At 31.2% G+C, this 19,837-nt stretch overlaps 2 protein-coding genes across 3 annotated transcripts; both read left to right on the top strand.

The window, feature by feature from the left end:
- The first annotated feature begins 877 nt into the window (after positions 1–877).
- LOC132759132 (serum amyloid A-3 protein-like) lies at positions 878–4,603 on the top strand. Its single transcript, XM_060750854.1, has 3 exons — positions 878–1,212; positions 3,018–3,128; positions 4,315–4,603. The coding sequence occupies exons 1-3, from the start codon at positions 1,013–1,015 to the stop codon at positions 4,457–4,459; spliced, it is 456 nt and encodes a 151-aa protein (XP_060606837.1). The 5' UTR covers positions 878–1,012; the 3' UTR covers positions 4,460–4,603.
- Positions 4,604–11,345: 6,742 nt separating this feature from the next.
- On the top strand, positions 11,346–15,181 carry LOC132759131 (serum amyloid A-5 protein-like). 2 transcript variants are annotated; one of them, XM_060750852.1, is made up of 4 exons: positions 11,346–11,477; positions 12,407–12,675; positions 13,500–13,610; positions 14,894–15,181. In XM_060750852.1, the coding sequence occupies exons 2-4, from the start codon at positions 12,446–12,448 to the stop codon at positions 15,036–15,038; spliced, it is 486 nt and encodes a 161-aa protein (XP_060606835.1). In that variant the 5' UTR covers positions 11,346–11,477; positions 12,407–12,445; the 3' UTR covers positions 15,039–15,181. The 2 variants fall into 2 exon arrangements, with proteins under 2 accessions (XP_060606835.1, XP_060606836.1); XM_060750853.1 differs by lacking the exon at positions 11,346–11,477 and adding an exon at positions 11,635–11,854.
- The last annotated feature ends 4,656 nt before the right edge of the window (positions 15,182–19,837 follow it).

Genomic DNA, 19,837 nt, shown 5'->3' with positions numbered 1-19,837 from the left:
GATCAGAAAACGGATGTGCCAGATTATAATGGTCTGTACTTGCCGCTTTTATAGATTCTGTGGCTTTTTGGTTATATTATCCTAATGATTGTTGTGTACATGTATATTTGGTTATAGAATATACACCGACTTTGAAAAAAAAAATCCTTTTTAAGCAGTAATAAAGTAATAAATTAACTGATGTGTCATGACTCATGAGTAGCTCCGTTTAGAGCTACCAGTATTGAATGTGAAATAATTTCTCCTAATACGAGTATTATCATAGTATCAAAATGTAAATTATGAATTGGATCACCATAACTTTTCTGATGACAGACAAACAATTTCTACTCTATGGACAATGAGTGCCGTTTTCGGAAACTAAAAAAGAACAACATTAAATAAGTTCAATTAATATATATTCACCAATTTTCAGTATATTCCAATATTGTAAAGATAACAGTGCCAAATTGGAGTGGCTTTCACACGGCACAGAAATCATAAAAACGGATTCAAAAATATTTATCAGAAAAACTCTTTAGAAGATCGATATATTGTTGAATGAAATCATATTTATATATGGCGTACATTGTCTGCTTTTTAACCTTGTTACAATTTAACGCTGACTCTGTGATATATTTGTCCCAAAAGCATGTTGTCAATATACGGTCAAAGTTCGATGACCAGACGCGTGATTATCCCACACTGTTGTTTACATCTGTATTAGTTTGCCTTCTGTTTGGTTACATTCTGTCATTTTACTTTCACATTTATAAATCTGACAAATGAGATTCTGAACAACATTTTTTGTATCAGGAAGTTAAAATACACAATAACATTATTCAAGCCAGGAAGATAAGAAAAACATATTCGATTGGGCATATTGAAAATGCTAACTTATCATTTCGGTCATTTCAAAGTGTTTCGTTAGTCATCGATTATGCTTATAAAACCGAAAATTAACTGAATAATTGCCATAGTTCATTGTTGTATCTTGGCATCAATATCGTCTCTGGATACAACGTTGAGTAGAATGAGGGTGATTGGCATTCAAAGTGTTTTGCTGCTTCTTGTGATTTTGTTAGTTGCTGTCAAGGAGTCAGAAGGATGGTGGGGAGGAGGCAGTCGTAGCAGCAGCAGCAGCAGCAGTAGCAGGAGGAGCACATGGCAAAAAGCAAAAGATTACGTTTCAGGAGTGAAGAACGGAGCGAAAGCTATGCGCAAGGCTTACAAGTAATATTTCATTCGTACATTTATTTATTTACCTAACACTGTTACGATCTGAGGTGTGTAGATTTAATTTTTTAAATCTTGTCATTGCAATATGCAGCTTACAATTTAATTCAAATATATTTTGTTTCATAGTAGTCCAGAGACTATGCAAGTGTATAATCACCAGGTACATCCTGCAATGAATACATGTGAAAATAATGCAGGAATTGTACAGAATTAACGCAGAATTTTGCAATCCCATGGTCAATTCCATGGTTATTCCCATGGTCAAAACGAGCACCACAGTAAGTAAATGAACCAATATATTTCAAAGTAAATAAAATTGAAAAAGCGCATACGATAGCCGTTGTTAAGACATCATATTTTTAATCTCATTAAAATATTTCAATGAAAGTGTTTGGTTTTTAAGATAATGACGACCAGGTTATCGTATTTAGGCGATGTTTTGTGTTTTGTCAATATAGGTTAATACAATTACACATATACTAGTATTAAATTATTGTTTTGAAATTCGGTATACCTGACACATTACCAAACAACTAGTGTGACTTAGACAATTTTTACGAGGTAACGCCGATTTTATGAATGCTTAACCAAAGCAACGCTGGTTATCTCACAAACAATATCAACTTTTTACTATTATATGAACATAGTACAATATGTAGTTTGGCAAATGACCAAGGTATATCGCAAATGTCTCACGAACGATCTCTAAAAATAAAACATATTTCTGGAAATATTTGTCATAGCAGCCATATGCGCTTATTCTTTTGTTTTATTTGATTTATTATGAAAATGTTTCGTCCGTTTACTAACCGTGTAAACTCGTTTCGACCGCTATTTACACCAATTCGGCGTTAATTTTGTACGATTCCTGCGTTATTATTACATTCCTACGTTACAGATATAAACGGTGATAATGGAGACTTACGTTTCACTTAAGAAATACTTTAGATTTCTCTAGGTCATCATACATTTGTTCTTACATTTGCATAAAGTGAATTTAGATTTGTACTATTTATTGTTGATGACACATTCAGTCGCAATGTGAAATATGTTAATTTACCGGGGTCTGACAAGTCAAAACTAGATATCATACGATTTCGGAGAGAATGCGTCATACTTTTTGTTCGGGAACGCAAGACTGACGACTTTACAGTCGTTTAGCACTTTTTGGTGTCCCTCAACTTGCCAGAGTCACAGATACATTTACCTATAGGTTATGATAAAGTCACTACATGTAACATAATTACGCTGTTGGGGTTATTGTTGTCCCGGGTACTGTTTTTAGGCATACGTGGTTACCTTTATGTATACTAGACAGTGCCCAGAAATACTGAACGGTTCCGATAATTAACGAAATACGCCAAAAAAATGATATAGTAAAACAATTTATATATTTTAAATGAATGACTTTCTTTATCAGGTATGCTTTTCGTTTCTTTTCATTTACCTTTTCTTATCATTGCAGCTTAGGACTAAGACCAAACAAATAAAGATACAAGTCAGTTTGCTTGACTTTAGACATTATTTTCTTGTTGTTAATGTCCGGATTCAGCGCCTGAATCATCTTTCTTCAGTTTAACGACCTCACAAAGCTATATACACTATACTTAAAACAGGTGATTATAGCTAGAGTTATTTTTAAAAATGTTTATATGTGTGGAAAAATATTGTGCTATGCATATTTGATAAAGTTAAAAAGAAAACAGCGGAAACTGCATCAGTCAAAGCCGTATGTATGGCACTCTGGTGAGTGTTGGACCCATTTTGAATTTTAAATGCATTTTTGACCTTTTTTTCAGTGATATGAGAGAAGCCAATTGGAAAAATTCGGACAAATACTTCCACGCAAGGGGAAATGCAGATGCAGCTAAGTATGGAACTGGCGGGAGACATGCAGCAAGGGTCATCAGGTATAAAATTTTATACTTATGATTCTTCTAAAACATTCTTACTTCTTATCTATATAAAACGAACTTAAAAAAGACCCTATAAGATCGTACTCATTGCTCAATATGCTAATATGATGAACAACATATTTTGAGCAGTAATTTCGTGCACCACACATTTTGAATGATAAATTTCTAGTGTATGTGTTTGGATCAAAACTTTGTAAATTTTTTATAATATAGTATGTACAAAAGTTTTTAATAGACGTTTAGATACAGACCTGTTTAACTGTATTGCTGATCATTTCTAACATAATTGTCTTAAAGGGATAGACATCGGTTATTGAAGTAAAATTACAAATTTAGTCCTTTCCTTCGATCACCATTTAATCGAATTGGTTTATTAGAAAGTCCTGTACTGGATGAGAACCAACGTTTCGTTGCAAAAAATGATAAACTAGAGAAAATAAGAGTCTCTAAAGTAAGCGCACGGCAAAATTGAAAATGATGCAGGCTCGGTTCGATTGAGCCTGTCGATGGACGGTTCTGTCAAGTGCAAACTACCTCCACAGCCCCTCTTAAGCAGAATTCAACATTTAACTTGAACCGGCACAATTTAGAATTTTGAAACATCTGCAGATGTGTTCATATGGCGGTTATCATGGAAACTTCAATGTGACACCTAAGTGCCATTCCATGAAAAGCGGCATATGGTCCCAAAGTAAAATAAATGCGTGTGCCCCAAACGAGAACTAAATAAAATGGAATTTTGAAAGGGGATCAGAGGTTATGAAGACAAGATATCTAAACTATAAGTATTTTTTCGTAATGTATGCAGTTTATTCTATTTCTCCAAATTAAGACAATAATATATCATACAATTTTAGCTTTTCATTTGTAACAATAAATTAACTTTCAAATCATGGTGTTTTCTCAGTGTGAAAATTCAAATGACTCGACCTTTTGGATTTTTTTTTTAAATTATGTTTAAGCTATGGTATTAAGTTGTTTTTACAATCGTTTTACTTATATAATGTCTACTTTAAACTTGTCAGGAGAAGCAACGATTGAAATCATTTATCAATATTTCCGACAAAAACATATGTAAATGGTTATGATATTAATTTTTTCAAATCATATTTTGTCGCATGAATATGTGATATGTGAATGTTTATATACTTTCACGAAAATTAAAATTCATAATTTTCAGTGATGCTCGTGAAGCTTACGGATTTTTGAAGGGTGACAGCTCCGCGGACAGAGCAGCTGATCAAAAAGCCAATGAGCATGGACGTAACGGAGGAGATCCGAATAAATATCGCCCCAAAGGACTGCCAAAAAAGTACAAGAAATAAAACATCTAAAAAGACGTTGTAACTTTCCACTCACAATATATAAACTGCTTACTTGTATATTTTGACTGTGCGCCATATTTTGCAAACTCTGTATTACATCTATTCTCTGTCTATATGCTCTACCTACAATAAAAGCGTTTTTTTTCATGAAACGTTACTTGTAATATATCCTTAAATTCAAATGCAACAGAAGTTTATAGTTCACATAAACTTTCTCTATGACCTTAGTTAATAAAAACACCAAATATGATGAGGTCGACCTTACTACATGAAAGAATCATCAAGGGAAAATCTAAAGTAATCTATGATTATGCTTGTTCGAGCTGTCTTGGACATTATATTGATTCTATAACTACACAACGTATAACGTACTATAAACTATAAACAATTTAATTTGACATCTTGGTTAACATATATACAATATTAAAAACATGTTGAAAATATACCGATCTTCGGTCATCATAAAGATATACACATACCTACCAAACGAACGTCCTAACATATGCTCGATCATAAACATAATGGTGAAATCTTGTAGCTTATTTTACCACAAGGTTAGCTTTTAAAAAAGCTAGTAGCGACTCGCTTCGTAATTTTTTTCAAGGGGTGTGTTTAAATGTAAAAATGACAGTTCTGTTAGCTGAAGAGACTTCAGCGAACATCAAAATAAAAGTGAAGTCAACACTGGCTCGGTGCCCGATGGCCAGTGTATATAAGTTCAGGCCAGTGTAAATTTAAGAAAATTTTGTTAATTATTTAGTAGAATAAATTCAAAACTGGAATTCGGGCCAGTAAATTCAAAATCTTAAACTCATTGACTGAAAGTGACATATAAAGTTCTCTCAGTTTAACCAAGATGAGTATGAGTATATATGAAGGTGCATGTAAACAGATAGAATGAAGAACCTATGTCTATGCACATTTACTATATGGCCTGTTGACCTTGACCACAAAATGTTAGATAGGTAGATTTCATAAAGATGTCTCTTTATACAAAATTAAGTTGTAATACATGTATGTTATTTAGTATTGGAATGAGATGCACAAGTCCTAAAGTAAACACAAGTTGTCAATCAATTCAGCCAGAAAAGCCGGGATCCTATTAAAAAATATAGGGATCCCGGAAATTGACCAGTCTAAGAAGATGTTTTTCAGATAAGCCGGGATCCTATTAAAACATATAGGGATCCCGGGAATTGACCAGTTCAAGAATATAGTTTTCAGAAAAGCCGGGATCGTATTAAAATGTAAATAGATCTCACGGATTGGCCAGTTCAAGTATATAGTTTTCAGAAAAGCTGGGATCGTTTTAAACATATAGCGATCCCGGGATTTGACCAATTCAAGAAAATAGTCTTTGATTTTTCCAATTAATTAGGCATATAATTATAAGTATTGTGATTTCCGCATTTTAAGTTTGTTAATAAATAGCTCTAAATATATCTATATTCTAAGTTAAATTAATTTAACGTTCATTATATACAATAAAAAAATTATCGTTTAATGGCCTTTCATTACGACAACAATCAACACAAATATAGTTCATTAGGTTTTTCCTCCATATCTCATACGATCCCGGATCCCGGGCGTCCCGGATCCCGGCCAGTAAATACATACACTAAATACCGGAAAGAATAAAATGACCGGTAGAAAGGAAAAAAATAAAAAATGCACAGAACCAGATGTACACTTATGTTAATTAACCAAACGAAAACTTACTACAGAGAAAACAGGTGAAATCGCTAAATCAGAAGTCAGTGTAAATATGATTTATTGAAAAGAATTCATAAAGACAAACATTTTAATCATCATTATATCTTTGCGCTCAAAACAATACTTGCTGATTTTTAAAAATGGCGTGAAAATTGAAGGTTTTTTGACGCTATGTAAGATTAAATTTGATTGGCTAAATAATTTTGGATCCTAGCCCTGATAGATAAATTTTGTAGAAAGCTGGAAGCCAAGCTTCGATTAAATTTTTGGATAGCTTCGGAGTTTTAGGTTGTTTCTCAGTAAAATCCTACCGTAATACCGGCTCGCCGTGGCGAGCCGGCATTATCATGTCCGCTCCCTGCAATTAACCAGTACTGCTGTTATACGAGGAGACATGGTCATGACCGAAGTAGGGTACGAACTCACGATCTTTAGCTAAGAGGCAGACACTTAAACCACAAGAATATCATAACACTTGGAAAAAATTGGTCATTAAATCGTGACCAAAAAACAAAAATGATTAACTCACATTTCCCATCTAAGGGTCCGTAAAATGAATCCAGTAAAAACTCTGTACGGACTTTACCAAAAGTCTGGTTTTCAGAGGGAGGTTTTTTGCAACATTTAAAATGTGTTTGAATAATAACTTTGTTTAAATCATTTTGTATTTATATTTCTACCCTATTGTATAAGTCATATTTAAATAAATGTCTTATGTAAATTCATAAATATAATTCAGAAAATTAGAAATTAAAACAAATTGTCATATTGTCTGAAATACAACTTTTTAATTAGCTTTTGAAATATATAAATAATGGAATGGAATAAATTGTTATTATTTTTGCATAAAGTTAATAACCAAATGGCTTCAAGATAAAAAAAATTAAGCGAAACAGGAATCATTTAACAAATGATTTGCATTTTTTTTACATTTTTAAATTATATAAAAAAACTGAACTAATTAAAACATTGTGGAAAATTATACCTAAACAGGGCAAGACACAATTATGATGAAAGAGCTATAATTTAATTGTCAATTAGAAATAAACACACTGACAAGTGTTTTCACACCTGCATTGATTTAAAAAACAGATGATCATTAACTGGTTATTAAACATGTCACCTGTTGGGAGTATATCAAAGTCCAGATTAAAGTGCTCAAAAAGTTTACACTTAAGTTGCTGTCCGGTTTTCAGAGGATTGTTTATGCATGTTTAGCATAAGTAGCCATAGGAAATTGTCCGGTACTCGAAATTCAGAGGTTACGATATTTAGAGGATGCGTATAAATTAAACATTGCAGCACGGTTTCATTTCGGCTGTACCAGCAAAAGTTTTTTTTGATGCGTTTTTTTAAGGTCGCCGCCGAAAAGCCCATATGGGCGACCGTACACTCAAGTCGGGACATCCTAGAGCGTCCCGCCGAGATTTTTCGTCTATTTTTTTTCCAGCTTTATTGGTGGAGGAAGACCCCAGGTGCCCCTCCGGGCATTATTTCAGGCACGAGCGGGCACCTGGGTAGAACCACCGACCTTCCGTAAGCCAGCTGGATGGCTTCCTCACATCACCAGCAAAAGCATTGTAACACGTACTTAAATAGTAAATGATTTATCTAAAATAAACGGCCAATTAATTGTGTTGATAAAACGAGCAAGAAAAAGAAAGAAAGAAAGAAAGACCACAATAACCACAGAAAACAACACAACTGAAAGGCAGGCTAAATTTCATTAAGAGGAAAAGGAAAATATCAGGACACAATAGTCAATTTGAGAAATAGTCAATTGAAATAATAATATAATGACTTTGAGTGTATTTCAGTACTTATAATTTCTGACTCTGGTCAATAAAACCTCAAATAAACTTCGAGTTCACACCTTTAACTCTTAAAATTGCTTTATTTTTGTAATTGATTATCCCGTTTTGAATATTCATTAGTCTATTGTAATATCCAGAGACGTCCATATGAAAATACCAAAATGAAGACACCACCAGTATAGAGAAGTATTCAGTAGGCTAAGGCTGTTATTATTGTCACCAGCACTTAAACGTTTTAACCCTAAACATGCTAAAATTCTTAAATGGACTTGTCCAGCCTTTATTTATAAAACTGTCCATTATCAATTCTGGGAGCTTTAAAATGTGAATTCAACGGTATACAGCCTAGTCGACCTTTACTGGTGGCCAAGGCTAATCATTTTCTGTTCCAGCTGGTAAGTTCTTAACTTCAAAAAGTTCTTAATATTTTCTTAAGGCGTACAGCAAATAAAGAGGTCGTAGAGAGATGAAAAACATACATGTACAACCAGAGAATATTTAATTTATATTTTCATCATTACTTTTCTGTTTTATTTATTTAATTTATCTTTTGGAACCACTTACAAATATATCAACTTTAGCATTTACGTAGATAATATGTAACATTGTATGTTTGTAAAAACTTTCTGTTGTGGATTATAAATAGGCAAAGTAGATGATTAAAGACATTAAATAAAGTAAAGAAGCTCAAATATATATTATAAAATACACAGGAAAAAGGGTAATTAATCTGCTTTAGTAGGCTTTCTATATGCAGATATTATTTTAGATAATGCAAATTTAATTAGAAAAAAATCTATTAGAATTTATGCAGCAATTTTCAAAGTTTTCTTATATATCATTCTGTAATCAACAAATCTTTCAATTTTTAAACTGTTTAACTGCTTCCTTTTAAAAATACTTATGTCTGGAGTTTGTTTTATACTTTCAATATCCATACAGCAACAACCACAAAGACTTTACTTGGTAAATTTACATTGAAGGAGAAACGTGTTTTTGCAATGTCCCTGTGTAAAAATTAAGTTGAAACTTTCGTAAAATATTATCTTTGAAGTGTTGCAAACGTTTTCGTAGATACTTTGCCATTGAAATTCTGTTTGGGGAAATTCATTTTTTCCCATTTATTTGCAATGTTGTCTTTGTACTTTTACACAGTCTCATTTGCTCTTGAATCTGTGTTAGCTTTTTACTGACATTGGACGAGACGATTTCTTTTTTTCTGTGATACTAAAAGTGCTTATTTCTACAGGCGTTAAAGTTTGGTCAGTGTATTATAGTTCATGTTTTCATTCTTTGGGTATTGATAAAGTTAGTTTGTAAAATTTAAATATCTATGTATAAGGAATGTTAAAATAATTTTTCAGGTGGTCGAAAGTTTTAAATTGTTTTATTTTAGTGTAAAAAATAGCTTTAATCTTAAATGTGATTGATATTTCTACATTAAGTTTCCATTTTTGAAAAAAAATATATAAAGATTCATAATTTTTAATTGTAAATTTTGCTAAATAATTTGGTATAATAGATTTTGTGAATTTTTATTATTTTTTTTACTCCATGACCGTAGTCATTTTTTAATTTCAATTTCTGTATATTCATTTGTGTTTAGATTACTTTAAAATAAATCGATTTCATCTATTTTTTTGTAAATCCTCTGTTTTTATTTATTTCACAATCCCTGGTTATTTTTTATCAAATAACATTTTGACCTAGCTCGATTTAATTGAGTTAATAAAAATTGGCAAGTATTTTATATCCAATCAATCCGATCATCCATATTCAAAGTTTTGTATAGTAATAACTTTGTCCCTTTTTGAGTGCCGAATAGATTCAAAACAGTGTTGTGTAATTGTTTTCATAATTTTATCACTTAGAACTTTAAGGCGAAAAAATTACCATTTGTTGCTCTGCATCTATTTTTATCTACTTTAGATTGATTGATTTATTCTCAAAATCCAATTTAATTATAAAATCACATTTAGAATGGAATGTTATGCATAATGTTGTTGAACATTCGAATGTACATTTTTTTTCTACAGTAAATTAGATCATATAAGTTATTTAGTGAGTCTATTCTGAGAACTACATTTTTTGTAATTAAGTTTTAAGAGCGGAAATAGAAAAATGTCCAAATATGTACATGGTTGCTACAAAGCGGTCAAATATACCATTTAATAGTAAAGTTGCATCGTCAGCAAAGAGGCTATTTTCAATTCTACACCCTTTAATAATTTTGTTTTGTCTAATAGCTTTTACAGAAATTCAATTTCTCAGATAAAAATGTACGGTTAATTGACAGCCTTGTCGTACTCCTCTTTTAATAGACAAAAGGCCATTGAAGAATTTGCAATTTGTGGGTCTTTGTTAATTAATTCAAGCCATGTCATTTAGTTTGTCCAAAGTTAAAAAAGATCTTAAGTTTTAAATACGTAATAGTATTTTTTGTTACCGATTTTCTTTTTCCAAACTCAACAAAGAATAACAGCCCCGGTTTATCATTCTTGTCTGCATACTTTATCACACCATAAAGTAATCTCATATTTTCACTTATTGCTCGCCAGTTTGACAAGATTTATAAATTTTTATATGGTTTTATGGTTAAACATTGTGCATGTAAGTTGTTCAAAAGATAACAAGAAAAGCACTCATCAACTGATCTCTAAAATAGATCAAAAATATTTTTGTTTAACTCTATACAAACAATATTACTAAATCAGAGCAAAGTATCAATAAAATGTGTGAAATTATTTACATATATATATAAACATATAAACGCTCACGCACGCACAGATATTTCCTATGTTTTCAATGTTATTCGATATGGTTTCGAATGGTTTAACGTTGCGTCTAATCGATATTATGTTTTTGTCATAGGGTAACTAATTATTAATAAATAAAACAAAATATGAAGAAATTCTGTTTGTTGTTTCAATCTTTAATCCTTAAACGCAATTTGGGTCTTGTATTAAGACAAAATTTCTCTTCTCACACCAAGTTATTCAAACCTGAGTCATTCAATAACTTATGGTCCCGTTATACCCCTATAGTAACATACATCTACCTAGGTTTTCATATGCTTAATTTGTAATTGCTTTTTAAATTGTTGTTATTAATGGTAATTAATCTTTGAAAATAGGTAAACTACAATACCCTAAAATATTTATAGACCTGTATTCACGTATATCTTTACTTGTTATTTGTTTACGTGTATTTGTTTATCGTACGCACGAGATAAATAAAAACACACACACGTCACCTTTGTGCCACTGTACCTACGTCAAAATGATGCAAAATAACAGGATGCATTTTTTTTATTTTCCACTTTATGGCTGTTGACAACTTTTAAAACGTAAATTGAATGACAATACAAATTTTGTGCAGTACAATACAATATCCCTAAGGCAATTAAACCTGCAAGACATTTCAAAATATAAATAGTTAAAGTTAATTTAGCGTTCAATCCGATAGGGAATAAACATTTGAAGGAAAAACAGGTACAGGCATTTAGTATTTTACAATTGTATGATAATCAAAACCGTAAAACTATATTTTTTGTATGATACGAAACATTTATCATAAAGATTATCTTTTAGATTATATATATTGATAGAAACCATAACAATTTTACAATCATATAGGATATAGATGGAAGGAAACCATAACAAGTTCACAATTTGAACATGATTGCAACAGCTTAACTATATTTGTTTGATACAAAGCATTTATCAAATAAAATAACTTTGGAAAGCACTGTGTTTGGAGAACAATTTGTAAATAACATATTGTAAGAAAAATGAAGAATTTATGTGATTTAGACAATAAACGGCAAACTCTTTGATAAGGAGGGGTGTAACCCATCGAAACATTACAGGTTGGTGTGCAACAGATAATAACTTTAAAATCATATAATTATTCCAACAAATTGCATTGTTATATTTAAGAGATCTCTATGTTTATAATGATGCCATTGTGTAATGCATTTACAGCCTAAATTATCAAATATTCGACACAATTATTATTCCTATGTCAACAATTTAAACATGTTTTGCTTATTATTATTTCAGTTGCCCTTAAGGTAATATACTTTCTAATCCTAAGCTATATTCAACTCATTCATAGCAAAGCTTAATAAACATTACTTTATGAAAAGTTTAATAATGAGTTTTTTTAAAAATAGTAAAAATTGTTTTATATTAAATTTATATTAAGGTCATAATCGATACATGAATATATTACGTCATTTATATAACAAAAAGTCTGTCTATTTAATCAGAGGAAGATCTGTAATTCATCTTATTAACAATATCTGTTTTTACCATATTCACTCGAAATCGAAGTAGTTAATAATATAACTAAATTGATGGTTATGTGTAAAACTGTTGCCATAAATATGTCACGATAAAAAACTAATTAATCATTATAGTTCATTTTGGTTTCTTGACGACAACATCATCGCTGAAAAATGTTCATTAAAACGAGGGTGACAGACATGGCTTTTATATTGCTGCTTTTCGTGACTTTGAAGGTTGCTGCAGTGCAATTAGAGGCGGCTTTGGCAGTAGACGATGAAAGCAGCAGCAGCAGCGGCGGCGGCGGCAGCAGCAGCAGCAGCATCGGCAGAGCATGGCAAAGAGCAAAAGATTATGTTTCTGGTGTAATAAATGGGGCGAGAAAAATGCAAAGGGCTTACAAGTAATATTTCAGTTATAGTAATTTTACTTATCTTACATTAATACAGTCTAAGTTGTGTGTACATGTAGTATATACTGAAATCTTATTTATTATGTTTTGTTCTAGTTTAATCCAGTTTAGCATTGAATTTATGTAAATTTTGTTTGATCGTTTTTCCAGTCACATCTACTGCAATAGGGACAGACATTGTAAGAACATTATTACTCTTTGGTGGAATTAGAACCAATTAATATGAAGACAAAGGGTCTAGTATACATTTGTCCGTGAATTCAACGTCACTTATTGCTATTGTGAAACTGAACTGTAGTCAAAAAAATACCATTTCATGAAAATTCCAATTAAGCAATCTAAAGAGTTCATTGTCTGTCTCTGCTTTATTGCAATCAGACTAAAGTTCAGATTGTATGTTTTTCATATATACCGTACAAACGTAGTGTTATTTTATAGCTGATTTTAATCAGATTGTTCGTAAATTGTGAACTAATGAGCATATTGCTTTAACTTCACTATTTTTACTTGACATTACATCTGCATTTGGACAGATTCATAGGCACGTTTGCCAAAGAATGGTACGTTTAAGTCAATTGCATGGCATTATGGAGCATTTCGGTGATATGATTATATCCGCCAACGCCATCTTCGTGACAACGCACCAATTTCGCAAATAGATCAAGTATTACAGTAGGTCGAGGCACAGCCATAAATCGGTTCAGAGAACGGGAAGTTATCTGCTATAGACAAGACAAAATCTTATATAATAAGTATGAATATAGATTTAGTTAGTTATCAAATAAAAAATACCTTTATGATTCTATGTATTACAGTGACATGAAAGAAGCAAACTGGAAAAAATCTGATAAGTACTTTCACGCAAGGGGAAATGCTGATGCCGCTACACATGGAACTGGTGGGAGACATGCGGCGAAGTTCATCAGGTACTCTTGAATCTTATAACACTTATAAATGTATCCTTTAAAATACACTCACTTTTACAATTATCTGTGTAATACGAACTTGAGAAACACAGCTTATAATAAGATCGTACTGATTGTGCACTGTACATAATTATAATGTTATAGCGATGCACGACTGAGTTGGAACAGTGAATTTCGTACAATACACATTTCGAAAGATGATTTTCGTGCAAGATAACTTTTGAATCATGGATTCCGTGCAAGTCACCATTTAAATCATAAAAATCGTACAAGGCATTTATGTTTTCCGAATAAAGTATTGGTAATGTTGTTTGACCATTTTGTTACTTAAAGAGGCTAAATCAAAATATCCCTAAAATTTACCAAAATGAGAGGCTGTCTTCAAATGCTTAAATTTTCTTAAAAGTTTATTGATTGATCTCGTCAAAATTACTTTGACCGTGAAATTTTTTTTCATAAGCCTGCCTTTGAAAATATCAAGTACCATATTTGCAATATTTGTCATTTTTTAGTCCATAATAAATATATAATTAAAGTGAAACACCTTCTGTCCATGACGGGTGTGAGAAATACCTAAATAATGTTTAAAGACGAAAGGGGTAGTATTTAAATAACCGTCTAAATAAAAGCATGTTTTACTGTATTGATGATCTTTACTACAATACTTATTTCATTTTTGGATCATCTTATCTCAATGATCATCAATAATTGTGAAAAACATTAATCGAATTGGTTTATTAGAGGTTACTGGATGCGAACCTGTTTCGCTGCAACAAAGAAAAAAAGCTGTGCCGCCTTAACTTTAAGCAATATTTTCAGTTCAATTTATTGCTTCGCTTAATATATGTAAGACAATCGTATCTAGTTACAATTTTAGTTTTTCATTTTTGACAATATATGAGCTTTTAGGTCATTAATATATAAAATTTGGCTTAACACTAGTGCATGGTCGATGTCAAAATTGGATAATTAAGAACCCTTTTCACTGTGTGAGCATTGATCAGTTGAATGTGTCCAGCTGCTCAAAAGGTTGAAACGGACTCAATTTTTTCGGGATTTTTTTTACTCATGTAAAGAGATAAATTATTTTTACAATCGTTCAAGTAATGCCCACTTTAAACTTGTCAGGAGAAACAATTTCAAGATTGAAAACATTTATCAATATTTCCGACAAACACATATGTCGCCATGATATTAATTTTTTTGAAATCATAAATTTTCGTTTCAATATGTAATATGTGAATATATATAATTTCACGAAAATAAAAATGCATACTTTTCAGTGATGCTCGTGAAGCTTATGGATTTTTCAAGGGTGACAGCGCCGCTGACAGAGCAGCTGATCAAAGAGCCAATGAGCATGGACGTAACGGAGGAGATCCGAATAAATATCGCCCCATAGGACTACCAAAAAAGTACAAGAAATAAAACGTCTTAAATGACTCCACTCATACCGTATGCACTGTTTACTTGTATATTTTGACTATGTGCCATATTTTGCAATCTCTGTAATACATCTTTTATCTGTTTGTATGCTTTACCTAAAATAAAAGTGTTTTTTCATGAAACATTACCTGTAATGTATTTTTTGATTCATAAGCAACTGAAGTTTACAGTATACATTAGCCGAAAAGATTCCTGTATATGAAATAATGATTTGCATTGCAGAACATACATTGCTTAATATGTGGTATAAAAGTTTAGATTACTGTACACATGTCAATTGATTTCAACATTAAAACTTCCTTGACCATAGTTAATTAAAACAAACACCAATTGATGAGGTTGAACTTACTACAAAAAAGAATGACCAGGGTGAAATTTAAAGTAACACTCATCAATTTTCATTTCAAGTGAAAGTTATTTGCTGAGGAATTTTATGTTAAGCCGTTAGTGTTACCCTAAGATTGAACTCGTCCGAGCTGCCTTGGACATCACATTGAATTTATAATTAAATACTAACATAAGTTATGTTTTGAATACAACTGATTTAAAACTAAAATTAAAAACAAGAAGTAAAACAAAAATTATTACCCTCTTTAAACAAATAAATCTGATATTTATGTAAACATATATACAATATTAAAAAATGATTTTCGGTCATCATAAAAATGTACACATATCTACCAAGCGACCATCCTCATGGTCGATTATGGACATTATGGAGAAATCTTGTAGCTTATTTACCATTATCATGTCCGCTTCCTAAATTAACAAGAACTGGTGTAACACAGGAAACATGGCCATGACCCAAGTAGGGTACGAACTCACGATCTTAAGCTGAGAGGCAGACACTACAAAAATATCATAACCCTGATATAATGGTCATTTAATCGTGATAAAAACAAACAAACAAACAAACGAAATAAAAAAACATTTTCAACTAAGAGTCGTAATATAAATATAAATAAAACATTGCAGTACGGTTTCGTTCTGAACCAGTTAGCGCATTGTAAACGCGAACCCTAATAGATACGAATTTATCTTATGTAATAAATTAAGATAAACAGCTGATTAATCGTGCTGATAAAATAAGCAACAAAAAAGAAGAAAACAATACAACTGAAAGGCAGGGTAAATTTCATTTAAAGCAAAAATGGAAAAGAATTTGGAAATAAAAAAATATGCGCAGAACATCTTCTCCAATGTGATGTTTTGCAAAATGGACATAATGTTTTCTAATTAAAATATGAACATTTTATTACAAATTAAACCTGAAAAGACATCATATTAAACATGAAAAGACAGTAGATGACCCTATACATATGCCATAATCACAAACATAAAAGTGCCGTTTTTATTCACGAAAACGTATTCCCTCATTTAATTAAAAGTAAGAAAAAAGCATGCAATAAATGTCGGTTATTTAAACATGAGAATACCGTAGAGCGACATCTTCTCAAAAGTCCAAGGAAAAACAAATAATATCATATTGCAAACAATTGTTATGTTGTATTTTTCAAATGTATTTTTAGAAACCACTTTTGATACTTTATATCCTTTTATCTGTAATGAATACTATTGTTGACAAAACAATTAAACGATTATGAATCATCTAAATGATTGCTGTCAAAGCTCAAACTTAAAAAGGAAGAAAAAGCATGACTTTTAAATTGATTTTTCATTGTTAAATTAAAATTTTAAAGTCACCTTTAGTCTACGAAATGAATGCAAATTTTACTCTGAAGAATTTGAAAACCTTAGCTTTATAATGTGTTAAAATAACTTATTAAGACCAGGTTTAGAGGCTTATAACGCAAATATAGCAGCATTGAATGTGAAATAACTACTCATCAAAGTTGCAAAAGGTAAACAAAGTTGTACTTCGTCTACCAAACATTTGTTTCGAAGACAGAAAAACCACTAATATGATGTCTTTGACCTTACTACAATAAAGATTCATCAGGAGAAAAATAAAACAAAAGCACTCGTCCATTGTGCTTTCTAAAGAATTGTGATTTAAGGTCAACTGTAAGTGTAACGAAAAGGTTGAGTTTATTTTAGCCGCCTAGGAATTGAATTGATCCCTAACATTAGTGATGATTTGTAATCCAACTGTTCGTGCAGCCTTGAGAAGGAGTTTATTCTTTTCACATTTGACATAACATTTTGGTTTGTGTTAATCCAACTTATTCCAAATTAAACTCTGTCATCAAAAAATGTACACATATCTCAAAATAATCGTCGTTGCGTCCATGAATATACAAATATATAAGAAGAATAAACAACAAACCACAATTTACGATAATAAATAAGTTTTATTTACAGCACCTAACTGAAATGGACATGAGTACAATGAAACACAAACCACAATTATCTATAAATAAATTATTAAGATTTATTTATACGCGCTAAACTGAACTAAACATACAATGAAATAATTAACAACAATAATAATAAGACACGCTCTAAAATGAAATGAACATGATTACAATGAAACAACAAACCACAATTAACAAATATAAAAAAACTAATATTTTTAAGTTTTATTTACTAAACTGAACTAAATGAGGCAAAATAATTAATAACAATAATATTTTATATGCAGTTAAATGTACCAAACAAAGTTACTTATCTTAGATAAAAAAATACGGAAAAAAAGAAATATTTTTTTCTACATATTTAACACATTTCTAAATTACATACAAACACATACAGTGTCATATTACGTCTTAAACATTCTATTTACAGGCTCATATTTACAAACAAATCAATGTATAAGTTCAATGTATGTATTGTTTTTTCAGTTCCACTAAACCACTCCATGGTACGTTTCCTCCAAAATATATAAGTGGTACGTAACCTCTTAAATATATAAGTAGTACGTATCCTCCAAAATACATAAGTAGTACGTATCCTCCAAAATATATAAGCAGTACGTATCCTCCAAAACATATTAGTCGTACGTATCCTCCAAAAATATAAGTAGTACCTTTAGTAGGTAGTTAGGCGATTCGCGCGAGTCTGGCTCTCATTGTGGTCATAAGGAGACAGTTTGTTTAAATGTTGAAAACCGCACCTATCTTTCTATACATCCGTTTAATTTCGGAAAGATACTTTCTGTTTTGAGGGTAAACCATGCTATTCTGGTGAGTAGATGGGGATTCGCGCGAACAATCAACTAGGTCCCCTCCTTGATTCTGTGTTAAAAAAATGTATGATGTGTTTGAACATTACATACTTTTACTAGTGGATTGAATTACCAAGCACCAGCTGTTAAATAGTTGAGTGTTAAAAATCAGCTAGTAGGTAGTTGGTTATTCGAATATCCTACTACCAACTGCTTACCAAAATGACGTTCATCGTTTATGAAATAGTACCGTGTTTTTCTGTTCATAAAGAGGTGTGTAAAACAGAGTGACAGATATCCAGCCCATCGGTATTTCTGTACTTTGATTACAATTTTACACTTACAGTTGTGTCAGTATACATTTTATTTTCAATCACTGTTCTTGTTAAAAAAGTAATTATATTAACATTTGAAATGAAGTTCAATACGAGTAACATTTTGAGTTTTACTTATTGTGACGACAGGGAAAGTGATAACTATAGAAAAGTCATATGCTTTCTAGTGCACAAACTGTTAAATATATATTGATATTGCGAAGTAATCAAAGATTTATAAGGACTCAACGAAGTTTAAAAGCCGAAAGACATAAAAATTTAAATTCTTTCATTATTAATCTTGGGCACCTTAAACAGAAAGATATGCAAAGATAGTACAAAATATACTTGAATATCGTTTTTTTGTGCTTTTTTGAGGTGTAAAACGTTGCAACGCTTTTTCGATTTTGGGTCATTTTGTACATTTAATATAATTAACGGAGTAAGCGAATGCCCTAAAGTTTTGCACAAAGGCTTTTGGTTTAGACCTACATCAACCGGGACATTTATTCCGAAAAAATTCAGTCCCGCCATGTCAAAAAACATCAATGGAGTCCCTTTAAATAAAACATGCTTGAAGTACATTATTAACTTTGGTCATTTAACCTCAAATAAACTTCGAGATTCACATCTTCAACCCTTAAACATGCTTTATTTTTGTAATGGGTTGTCCCGTTTTGAATATGCATTAATCCATTGTAATATGCAGGAACGTCTTAATGAATATACCAAAATGGAGACACCACCAGTATAGAGAAGTATTCAGTAGGCTAAGGCATGTTATAATTGTCACAGGACAGCCTAAACATGCTGAAATTCTTAAATGGACTTGTTCAGCTTCTATTTATAAAACTGTCCATTATCAATACTGCGAACTTTAAAATGTGAATTTAAATCAACCAACAGTATAGAGCCTAGTCAGCCTTTACTGGTGGCCAAATCTAATCACTTTCTGTTCAAGCAGGTAAATAGTTAACGCCAAAAAGTTCTAAATATTTTCTTAAGGCGTACAGCAAATAAAGAGTTCGTAGAGAGAGAGAGAGAGGAAAATCATACAGGTACATCAAGAGAATATTTTTTTATTTTCATAATCATTTTGTTTTTTGTTTTGTTCATTTAATTTATCTTGTGTAAACACTTACAATAACACATATATTACAACTATAGCATTTACGTAGATAATATATAACATTTTATGTTTGTAAATACTTTCTGTTGTTGATTATAAATAGGGAAAGTAGGGGAATTAAGACATTAAATGAAGTTAAGAAGATCAAATATATATTATTAAAATAGAGAAAATTAGAATCCCTAAAGAAAGCCCAACACGGCAAAATTGAAAA

This window comes from Ruditapes philippinarum, unplaced genomic scaffold (genome assembly GCF_026571515.1).
Source record: "Ruditapes philippinarum isolate M1 unplaced genomic scaffold, ASM2657151v2 ctg2686_1_1_1_1, whole genome shotgun sequence".
NCBI classification, from domain to species: domain Eukaryota; kingdom Metazoa; phylum Mollusca; class Bivalvia; order Venerida; family Veneridae; genus Ruditapes; species Ruditapes philippinarum.
Note: the sequence above shows the minus strand (reverse complement) of the source record. Positions and strands in the feature narration are given on the sequence as shown.